The following is a 12140-nucleotide window of genomic DNA, read 5'->3' as shown; positions in this document are numbered from 1 at the left end:
CCCCATTCCCTTAAAAACTGCCACCATCACGCCCACCCTGAAAAAACCCTCCCTTGATGCGTCGCAGCTATCAAGCTACCGGCCCATCTCCAACCTCCCCTTTCTCTCCAAGGTCCTGGAAAGAGTTGTCGCCTCCCAACTGCGCTCTTTCCTTTCCACCCATTCTCTTTTCGAACCCCTTCAGTCAGGTTTCCGTGCTGCCCATAGCACAGAAACTGCCCTGGTCAAGGTCACCAATGATATCCTGACCATCTGTGACCAGGGCTCCCTCTGCCTCCTCGACCTATCGGCAGCATTCGATACGGTCGACCACGCTATCCTACTCCACCGCTTGTCCTCCCACCTCAACCTTCAAGGCACTGTCCTTGAATGGTTTAGGTCGTACCTTTCTCACCGTCTTCACTTTGTCTCGACGAATGGCTTCTCCTCCACCCCCCGTACTGTCTCATGTGGTGTCCCTCAGGGCTCTGTCCTCGGTCCCCTCCTCTTCACCCTCTATATGCTCCCCCTCGGTGACATCATCCGCAGACATGGAGTTAACTTCCACATGTATGCGGATGACACCCAACTCTACCTTTCCTCCTCTACTCTCAACTCCACGACCACCGATGTCCTGACAGCTGCCTGTCCGACATCGAGTCCTGGACGAGAGACAACTTTCTTCAGCTCAACGTGCGAAAAACCGAGGCCCTCCTGATTGGCTCACGTCAGCGCCTCCGCACCTCAGGCGCTGACACCATCAGCATCCAAGGCTGCACTCTCCACCTCTCAAAGCCAGTCAGGAACCTCGGCGTTTTGTTCGACCCTGAGCTGTCCTTTCTCCCTCACATCCGCACCACAACTGGCACCGCCTTCCATCACCTCCGGAACATCGCCAGACTACGGCACTACCTCACCCCTCACGCTGCTGAAACCCTGGTCCACGCCTTTGTCACCTCAAGGCTGGACTATGGGAACTCTCTCCTCGCCGGCCTTCCCGCCACCTCCCTCCACAAGCTGCAGGTCATTCAGAACTCTGCAGCTCGTGTACTGTCCCGCACCAGGCTTCGGGACCACATCACTCCCACCCTCGCTCGCCTCCACTGGCTCCCCATCCCCCAGAGGATTGATTTCAAGATCCTCATCCTCACCTACAAGGCCATTCACGGCCTTGCTCCCTCCTACCTCTCCAACCTACTATCCCCCTACCTACCTGCCCGTACCCTCCGTTCCTCCGGCTCCGGTCTGCTCCACGTCCCCCGCCCCAACCGCCCTACCATCGGTGGTCGGGCCTTCAGCCTCTCAGCCCCGAGGCTCTGGAACTCTATCCCCCAGTGCCTTCGCCGCTTCCTCCCTTTCCTCCTTCAAGGCCGGTCTCAAAACCTTTCTCTTTGACCGAGCCTTCAGCTCCCCTCTCGACTCTCTTCCCCCTTCTCGCTCCCTCCCTTCCCTCCCCTCACCCTGACCATTTCCCCCCTCCTTGCTCCCTCCCCTCCCCTCACCCTGACCATTTCCCCCCTGCTCGGGTCATGACCCAACTGTGCAGCGCCTTGGGACGTCCTCCTGACGTGAAAGGCACTTTATAAATGGAATCTTGTTGTTGTTGTTGTTGTTGTGTTTATATCATATCCTATTAAAACTGCCTGATTAAGATAAACATTTCTGGCATGCCATGCACAATATGAAAATTAAGCTGATAAAAAATATTTTATTTCCACTACAAAAATTGTTAAATTAGCCAGAGAAAAGAAAGCCATTGATTGTAAAGATTGCATTTGATATAATACCTTATCATGTTGTTGAAATGTATTTCAACATGATGGTGTATTTATGGTGGTGTATTTATGGGTAAAAGCAGCAGAAAATATGTACTCAATGTCCCCCAACCAGTCAAAAATGGAATAACAAATTTAATTTGGACAATTGTTGGCCAAGACTCAGGGAGAAACTCCATTCTCTTTTCAAATAGTGCCATGGGATCTTTAAGGTCCATCTGAAGGGGCAGCTAGATGTCTCATTTGAAGGATGGTACTTCTAAAATTGCAGTGCTCTCGCAGCATGCACTGGAGTATCAGCTTTAATCTATATCTTTTGGACTCAGAGGTGAGTGTCACCAATTCAGCCCGGTTGAGAATAGAACCAGTGCAGAAAGTGACCTTGTATTGAATCACCGTCAACAACAACAACTTGTACTTATATAGCACCGCTCACGCAGGGTAGTGTCCCAGAGCGCTTATTGTCCAGGTAAGAACACCTGAGCAAAATAGCAGCAACACAAAAAGGATAAATGCAACAGTGGCCCCAAACACAGTCTCCATTCCCACCGCGCCCTCTCCCCCACACCCCTACCCGAAGTTGGCAATTACAATTTCAGAGTTTGAAAAGATAAGTAGGACTCTGGATATTTCCCTGGGTACTGGAAGCGTTTTTCAACCTGGTAGTGTCACATTCCCTAGCACAATTACTTATTGCACTGTACAAAGCCACAACTGTAATATAGCAACTTTAGAATAAAAAAAGGGAGGGCAGGGGGCGGGAGGTAACTGGCATCCCCTTGGAGCTGACCTGACTACAAGGTGACATGTCTGGCAATAGAATATTATGATCGAGTCAATACTTTGTGGGAATCTCAGTAGTTTGTGAATCAGTACTCCAAGACACTGTCACTGTGCAGACCAGCCAGCCTGGCTCATTGCCAGAACAGGGGGAGAACAATCACTGGGGGCAGAAATTCTTCCCATTCAACCACCGTTAACCCAGTAAATCAAAATCCTAACGGACAGGGTGGGAAAAATAGCAGGAAGCTCATCTTTCAATGGCAAATTATGCAGTTTTCACTGGTTAAACAGAACCCAACGCACACTCTGAGCTCCCCAAGATTTGGTTCTTGCCAAGCTGTGGCTAGTATTTCCTGAACTTAGGTAAGCAGGGCGAGTCACTCCAGGGAGATAAATGGGAAATATCCTTACACAAGTGCGATGCATGTATGGTTTGGATACTTTTAAGAATGACAATGGTTTCCGCATGTGTCAGACCAAAAAGTTACAATAAAAAGAATAAAATGTTCTCAAATAAGTATTTAGCTAAAAGGGTCTTGCTAAATGAACTATTGATTTTTAAATTGTTTAGAATGAATTAGATCACCCAAACAAAATAAGACTATGTATGGCAACTTTCAACCAAGTATCAAGGCTATGCATATTCTCCATCATCAATATGTGTTTATCCTAGAAATATGTTTCAATATATGGATCCGGATAATTTATACAATGCAATTTACATAGGACCTTTTATGCCAGTAAGATCTCAAAGCACTTTACAGAGCTGGCTGGGCATCTGAGCCGGCGGAAAGGAAAAAGAGCTAATATAATAATCCTTACATTTGATATAGTGCCTTATCATTTCGTCGTGAGATCCCAAAGCGCTTCACAGAATATATTGTAAAGTAGATTGACTGTATATTTTGTGGGCAAAACACAGCAGCCAGCTGCGTACAGCAATGTCCCATAAAAAACGTGGATTGTGTGACCAATTTTATTTGGGGGATCGTTGGCCAGAACACCGGAAGAAACTACCTTCTCATTTCAAATAATGCCATGGGATCTTTAACATTCACCTGAACAGGCAGATGGACCTCATTTTAACATCTCATCCGAAGAATGGCACTTCCGACAATGCAAATAGTAGGGTGGATGAAGCAGGGGACATGAAGCAAGTTCGTATTCACTAAGTGAAGAAGTGGCCAAGGTGGTAGGATTACAGGAGACCGCAGAGTTGGGTGGAGTGAGGCCGTGGAGTAATTTGAACAATAATGTTATTATAATTATTATATAATGATTGATGACTTATAATCATCCTTGAATTTGGTATAGTGCCTGATCACATCAAAACATCTCAAAGAGCTTTACAAAATTTTACTGTGAGGGGCTGGCACTGTATATTTGTAGGTGAAAGTGGCAGACAATTTATGTACAGCAAGGGCTTGGGCCACAAACAGCCATGAAGTAAATTACTCATTTTATCTGAGGGATTGTTAGCTAGGGTCACCTGTCAAATTAATTTAGAATAATGCCATCATATTCTTCCATCTCACAAAACCATCAGGAAAAGATCTGAATCCTTATTATTTATTAACAAGCTGTTAATCATTTACTAACAATCAGTGATTTTTCCCTGAGTGATATCCATTCAATATCATGCAGGATAATACAAAAGAATTGGCCCACAAATATACCAATTCTTCAACAGAACTATAAGAAACTTTAGGAATATTGCTCCGAATGTTCCAATCAGCATATTTCTTTAGTAATTAAACTTTTGATAGAGAAGCTAACAAATTCTGGTAAGAAACACAAAATGTGTTATTCAGCAGGCAAGAGTGATAGCTTTCTGTTTAGTTTTTGGATGAATAAAGTACTCTAGTCCTCCAGGAAATGGCAAAAGTCAAGTCCTTCAGTATGAAGGGTCTGCAATTTCTCAAGGAATTAATTGTATTTTTTTTTCTATTTATACAATTCTCTTGTGCAATCCTACACAAAACGATACATTAGAGTTCACTAACTCTGTTTACAAGCCCAACTTAGAGATGCACATAATTTTAATACTATTGTAGTTCAAATTAGGCTTTGGTCTCAATTAAATGGTTCTAAATGGAAGGGGACTCTGGGATGGAGTACCAAAGAGTGAGCAGGTAGACTGAAGGCCTGAGTCTGATAGTGGGGTGGGAAGTGTGGGGTGTGATGATGACCAGTAGATGCCAAGCAGAGGCAGCAGCTAGGTTGGTAGGATTTGAGGAGATCACAGATAGAGTAGAGCAAGACCATGGATGGATTAAAAAGTGAGGGCACAGATATGAAACTCGATCCTCTGGGGGATGGGGAGCCAAGCAAGGATGGGAATGGCAGGCTCACGAAGCTTAAAGCAAGAGAGAACACAAGCTGCAGAGTTTTGAATGGTCTGTAACTTGTGGAGGGAATCGTTAGGAAGTCCGGTAAGCAGAGAGTTGGTAGTGTCAAGCCTGGACATGATGAAAGCAAGTGATCATGTTATATAGTGTTGTGAAAGGTTAAATCTGATTCAATCATTTCATTTGAACATTTAAGGAATTGAATACAATTATTTGTACTGTTATTTTAAACTAGAAAATCGTATTTCACTTAATACCACAAGGCAAACCTACCTGCAAGTAATGGAAACCAAGAAGCCAATATTCTCTTTACCAAGAAAGATCCAACAACAATTAGCACATTGTCTGAACCCTACCACTAAAACTCAGTGCATATCATAACATAATAATCATACCATGTAATGTCACACCTATAACATTTTAACATCTCAGTTAATTTCTGTCAATTGTAGTGACTTTTTGTAGGGAAACACAGAAACCAATTTGTATAAGGCAATACTGCACAAACAGCTCCAAGATGAATGATTGATTAATCTAGACTCTAGAGAAATGCTGGCCTAGAAATGGGAAGAAAATTCCATCTGTTTTTGGGATGATTAACATCCATCTGAACAGACAGGACTTAAATGTCTCATTCAAAAGACAGCATCTCTGACAATGCAGCATTCCCCTGCAATGACACTGGAGTGTCATCTTAGACCACAAACTTAAAGTCCTGGCATGGGGCTTGACCCACAGCCTTCTGCCCCAGCAGCAAGAGCGATAACTAAGCAAAGCTGAAACGTATTATATGAAAGCATTTTTCGCTCAGTTTAAAATACCCTGTATCAACAATATGAATACAGCACCCACAGTACTATAGATCTGAACTTAAAAAACACTTACCCCAAATGGAGCATAAGAAGCAGCAGGCACTGAAGGTGGTGGGATAACAGGTGGAGGAGGAAATAAACCTAAAGCATTCAGGTTTAGGCCAGGGATCAAATGCGCTTGAAGCTGCAAAAATAAATGTTAACACCATAAACATGGCTCTCCATTTTGGGAAGTTTTACAGTATTTTGACAAGAAATTTATGCAATAACTTTTCCCTGTGTACATGGGCAAGATGGGCTTCTTCTGTGCTGTGAATTTCTAATGGTTCTACAGCCCTCAGGCTTGGATAGAATTGAGTTAACACAATAACAATGGTTATCTTCTCAGCTTCTTGTAATTCAATGAAATCTGATCACGTACCAATAAAGTTGGTCAAATATTAGGTTCAACTGAAGCAAGTCAAAATAAATCTACTTGAAATCCGGAGATTCTGGTTAGATATTTTTATATAAAAAATGCAACAGCAACAACTTGCACTTATATTGCATCCTTCACATAGGATGAAGTCTTGAGGTGCTTCACAGTAGCCGGGTTGGTTGATGAGCAAGGAGGAAGAAGAGGGAGGTGACAATAGGGAGGTCAAAGAGGCAGATTTTAAGGTGGGATTTAAAAATAGATGGGACTAGGCACCAAAATACACTCAGAAATTGATACAATTGAGCAAAATCTGTAGAATATTTCCTATCCCCATATCTCAACTATTCATAGCAGATTTCCTCCTCTTCTCAGATGACATTCTCCCCATGTCACCCTCCTAAGTCCTGGCAGCACAGAAAGAATTTGTTCAAGTGCTCTGAAACACTACCCTGTGTAGAGGGCCTATAAGTACACGTTGCTGTTCATCTCATTGATCCCTACATCTTTCAATAGAGTTCTCCAGCAGATACTTCTCTATTGTTTTTTTGATGGGAGTTGATGAACGCAGCATTACATCTCTTCGATCGTACCTTTGGTCATCCTTCCACCTCTCTGCCTTCCCTCAACCCTACGCCACCCCTCCCCCATGTCGGACCCCGACACCTGACTGTTCAGGGCTTTTGGACGTCCTCCTGACGTGAAAGGCACTCTATAAATGTAATTTTTTTGTCATTGTAGAGCTTTTAGATAAAAGTGACGATCATTTCATGACCTAAGATTTCAAATTATGAGAAAGACTCACAGAACTGAAGTTCTCACTGAAGTAGACAGGAGAAGATCAATGATCTAAGTCTTTAAATTTCTCAGAGGCAAAGATCTAGATGGCCATTTGGCTAAGAATGTATGTGCAGACTTGGATAGTTGTTTAAATTAAAGATGAGATTAAAAATTACTTTCTCCAATAGTTGTGGAACAGATTCCCCAAAAACTCCATTGATGCTACTGTGTCATGGGACGTCCTCCCGACATGAAAGGCACTTGACAAATGTAATTTGTTGTTTGTTGTTGTGTCAAATGAGTTATCTGGTTAAACAGTTTTGGGTAGTTACATGAAAAGATAGACATATCAAATATGCTGATAAAAATGTAAGTGCTTTTGAGCCGGGGCTTGCTTGAGAGACAAGAGGAAGAATATCAAACAGGAAGGTCAGGATTAATGGTGTGGATAATGGCGTGGGTGAATATTCTGGAGGAGTTTCTCAAATTCCATTGGTATATCAGAGAGCAGCCGTGCAGAACATTGCCCCAGGAAATAAGGTTCACTGGTGGATTTCATCATTCATTGTGTGGTCTGTAGAAAGAGCAGGTAAAAAATCATCCTTGGTTTTCCCTGCATGTTTAATGCTGTTTTGTGGATAGCCATTAAAGGTTACTTTGGTTAGATTAAAGGTCTAAACCTGGAAAGTTTATTTCTCTGCCATTAGTTGTATACCTCACATAGGTCTGGCCATGATTTGGGGGTGGGGAGAAGAGTATAGACAGGATTTGTCACCAAAACAATCTTCAAACATTGGTCTTCCAGTCATGATATTGGCACAATTGACCACAACAACAGGATATTACTATTTTCCACATCATAAAACCTTTACGACTGGAGGAAAATTGGCCAATTAGTTCTGAATTGCCAATTTTGCACTGTGGAATGTTTATTGGGGTTGACAAAGTTCAAACACAGTTAAACATCAAAGAAACTTCTTACCCCATCTGTGTGGCCTCGATTTAGACCAATACAAAAAGGTTAATGTGCACTATTAACTCAAAAACTTAACAGTACAAAGGTTCCCTGCACCACAAAGCAGACGTATCAATTAGGATACTTTTGAGACCAAAAGTCACAATAGGTTTTATGACATAGAACAAACCCATTATAGCACGGTCATCTGGGTCCAATGTCTCAGGCCCTTTGTGTATAACTAAAGGTGGGAAAATGGTCATTCAGTCACAACGATATAACTTCCTGTGTGTTGGGCCCATGACACCGGTTGCACACAATAAAAAGCCCAACTTCTAGATAGTCAGGTCACCATCACTTCCTGCGCCCTAAATGCTGACTTCACTTTCTATGCAAAGTGACATCAATACTGCTTCTTGTAGAAATCGTGCAGAAGCCCACCATTAATCTGTGAACATCTGCCTGCAGTAAATGACCCAGCAATATTGTAACTTCAGGATAAGCAGTACACTATTAGCCCATCCAATATATTCATCCAATTGAATCCTAGATTGATTTGCTGTATTAACCTCTAAACCTAATAACCTTGAATCATTTTAGTTGGTCTACTTCATATTTGAAACACTATGGAGCCTTTTGCTTTTTCTGCACCTACACACTAGGATCAGGAAGTTGGTCAGTCAACACCTGACATGTACTGCACTTTTGTATACCCCAGGACGATCATACCCCACATTGTATACGCCCCATGGTACACTGAAGCGTGAAATAACAGGGTCCAACTGTATTAGGTTGCTAAATTCTCAACAGAATGGAAAAATTGAGGATTAATCACATTTCTTGCTCTTGATGAAGATATCCATACTTAGGAAATGATTGAAATTAATTTGTGGTTTCCATCATCTCAACTCTCAAAAAATGTGTTTAATGCTGGAGCATTCAGTTCTATCCAGTACCACCATTAACTTTGAAATGTAATCACAGATGGTGAGACTATTTGCTTCAGCTTCTTTGGAAGGGGAGCCCACTTATAACATGGAGTCTTATTTTATAGACCCCCAACCACCGTATCATTAATGGAATCCAACTGCTTCTCCCCGCCCTCCCACACACATGCACAAACACAAAGTTACTCAATGTTGTTGCTGTGGCTCTGACAGACACACACCATCAAGTCCTGTACTTATTTTTGAATAAAAACATATTCTGGCAAACTTACATTCATAGCAGCCATGTCATTATCATAGGATTCCCTGATTTTCTTCATAATTTCTTCTTCAGCTTTGGAGCACGCTTCAATACTGCCTTTTAAGGTAATGGTCCTTTCTGGATTATAAAGCGTCAAGTCTTGCAAGCTGCCAAACATAATGTTTTTTTTAAATGTATTCTTAATAACAGTTCAAACACCAAAAAACTGAACACCATACATTCAAACTTACGGAGAGATAGTGATTTTGGTGTCTGTATCCTGCTCAATCTTTTTCAGATTTCTTCCTTCTTTACCAATAAGTCGGCCAACAAAATTGTTGTGTGCTAAAATCTTCAAAGGAATTTCTCCTGTGCTGCAAATAGGATTTAAAATTAAATCTTGCACATTATTTTCTGTGACTGTACAGTAGTGAAATCTGTATCAAATTAATATCAAATGTTAATAACTATAGTTAACTAACATTAAAATTATAATAATCCTGGCATTTGGAATAGTGCCTTTCACGTTGGGAGGATGGCCAAAAGCGCTTCACAGGATTTACTGTGAAGCGGAGTGACTGTATTTGTGGGCAAACCCCAGAGCCAATTTGGCACAGGAATGTCCCACAAACAGCCATGAAGTGAATGACCAATTTTATTTTGGGGTTTGTTGACCCCAGGAGAAACTCCCTTCTCTTTTTCGATACTGTCATGGGATCTTTAACATCCATCTGAATAGGCAGGTGGGATCTCGGTCTAAACATCTCATCTGAAGGACAGCACCTCCAACAATGCAAGACACCCACATTGGAGTGTCATCTTAAACTATGTGATTTCAAGACCCATTATGGGACTTGAACCCACAACTTTCTGACTCAGAGGCGAGTACTACCACTGAGCCAGGCTGGCACACATTGATAATATTCTCAGCATGCACACATTGGGGAAGAATGAAACATGTAAGACTGCCAGGAAAAGACCTTCCCCAATGGCACAGGGCCATATGGACCAGGAAGGTCCCAGGTTTAACTCCAATCTCAGCTGCATTATCTGATCTCACCTGTGTTAGCAAAAGGGAGTTGCTACAATCGTCTTCAGTTTGCCCAGGCAATGCATTAGGAAAACAATTTAGAAGAGCCAGTATACCCACTTCTAGCTCATTAGACTCCAGCAGTACACCAACACACACTCTGGAGTCCCCAAGTCATGGCTCTTCCCAACCTGCATCTAATGCTCTCTGGAAGAGGTAGGGAGAGCACGTCTCTCCTGGGAGAAAGTACACATTCCATTCCAGACACAGGGGAGTTTCCATGTGTAGGTACCATACACATGTGGAACACTGATTTGGATATCTTAATATGGTAAAATGTGTAAGACACCAGATGAACCCCAAAAATATTTATTGGTCATAAGTGGGCAATAGTTGATAAGATCAGTTGATTTCCCACCTTTCCTCTCTTCCGCCTCCCACCACCACCAACCAATAGTTAGGCTGTCAAAAACGCATAAGAGGAATACACTTGAGAAATCTATTGGAGTCATACTCATATCTGTGAAACTGCATACCTCAGCACAGGGCATTGCCTTCATAATCTAAGAAAAATAATTGGGGAGGGGGAAGAAAAAGAACTACAATGAAATAAACTATTGGAATCAAAATTGAGGCCAACATTAGTAAAGGAATGAATGCAATTGCTTTCTGGGTTCCAACTAAATTGTCTCATGTTTAGGGTTCTGAACACATCAGTTGCACCATTTACTTACAATTTTGTATCCTGAGCTTCCTTCTGCATGATTTCTGTAATCATCCTACAAGCAGCAGAACACCCATCTGGCGTTGAGTGAATAGTTATTGGTTTCTCAGCAGCACCCGCATTTTCCTTACGATGGATATCAATCCTGAACACAAATATGCAGCATTGACATTAGTAACAAGAACCAAGAGAATAATACTGAGTCTGTGTAGGTCTGTTCAAATGGCAGAGTTTCAACACATCTTAAACATGCAATCCATTTCTAAGTTGGGCTGGCAGGGGGAGGGTAAGAATAGGGAAAGGGGGAAGTACCACAACCTCCTCCCCAATTCCAATCGGCTCTTTTTGTGTCGGGCACTTTCTTCAGTAACAATGGGCTAGAAACCAACTCTCCAAACTCAGAATATAGATCAGCTCCTGAGAGAAGCAGGGCAGCAGGAATGCGCTCATCAATTTTCCATCCATGTGAGAGAAAAAAGCCTGAATCAACTTGACAGTATGGTTATAATCCAAGGCCTCGCCATGTGGAAATCAGAACATACATGAATCTTGCCATCAGATTGTTCAGTGCACTGAAGATTCAGATTCTATACCATTTCATTACTGAGCATCAGAGGAGGAATGAGCAATTCAAGTCTTCTTTCCATTGGAGACTGCATCCCTTTCTCAAACCCTATAGGTAGCTTGTAAGAACTAAGGGAATTACATTAGGAAAGTGCAAAATGAAGCATTCTAGTGAGGAAGAGAGAAACCACAAAGCATCTTAGAATCAAACAAACATTTTAATTCATATGAAGCTGCAAAGTTCTATAGTTTTAAACTTAAACACTTAGAAGCTATTCTCAATCTACATCGGTACACAGTTTTAAAAAGGATTAACCCCAAGATATTTGGGGCTTCAAAACACTCAGTTATCCACATATAAGCAACTTCACATTTTAGAAGATACAGAGGAAAAAAACAAATAGTTTCACCAATGTCACTTTCAGATTCAGTTCTGAAAATGACTCGCCCCTCCCCACCAAAAAACCCAAAGGTTTTCTCAAGTCTTAATAGCCTTATTGTTGAGTTGATTATTGTTTGCTTAATAGTTCAGTGATAAATACTGTAAATAATAACTGTGATAAAGCAGATTCTGCTAATTTGTTTATCTATCTATCAGCCACCACACCTGGCTCTGTTAACATAGCAAAGTTCAAACTGGTTGCAAGATAAACCTTTGTTTACCTTCTTTGCTATCCGATGAGTGTAGCCAAGTAACCAAATTTTTTGGAAATTTCTAAACTGAATGGAGGGGCAACACTGATAAAGAAAGCTTCAAGCTTTCAGTAAAAGGAAAAAGAATAGCGAA

At 41.9% G+C, this 12140-nt stretch overlaps 1 protein-coding gene across 2 annotated transcripts in view; it reads right to left on the bottom strand.

Annotated features, from left to right (window-relative positions):
• Positions 1 to 12140, bottom strand: part of igf2bp3 (insulin-like growth factor 2 mRNA binding protein 3) — a 94728-nt gene that overhangs the window by 15689 nt on the left and 66899 nt on the right. For both annotated transcript variants that reach the window (XM_042332253.1, XM_042332254.1), the window contains exons 7-10: positions 10800 to 10934; positions 9287 to 9409; positions 9067 to 9202; positions 5771 to 5881 (exon numbers count right to left, since the gene is read on the bottom strand). In XM_042332253.1, the coding sequence (XP_042188187.1) occupies positions 5771 to 5881; positions 9067 to 9202; positions 9287 to 9409; positions 10800 to 10934 (505 nt within the window). The remainder of the gene's footprint in view (positions 1 to 5770; positions 5882 to 9066; positions 9203 to 9286; positions 9410 to 10799; positions 10935 to 12140) is intronic.

Source organism: Callorhinchus milii, unplaced genomic scaffold (assembly GCF_018977255.1).
Source record: "Callorhinchus milii isolate IMCB2004 unplaced genomic scaffold, IMCB_Cmil_1.0 Scaffold2, whole genome shotgun sequence".
NCBI classification, from domain to species: Eukaryota; Metazoa; Chordata; class Chondrichthyes; order Chimaeriformes; family Callorhinchidae; genus Callorhinchus; species Callorhinchus milii.
Note: the sequence above shows the minus strand (reverse complement) of the source record. Positions and strands in the feature narration are given on the sequence as shown.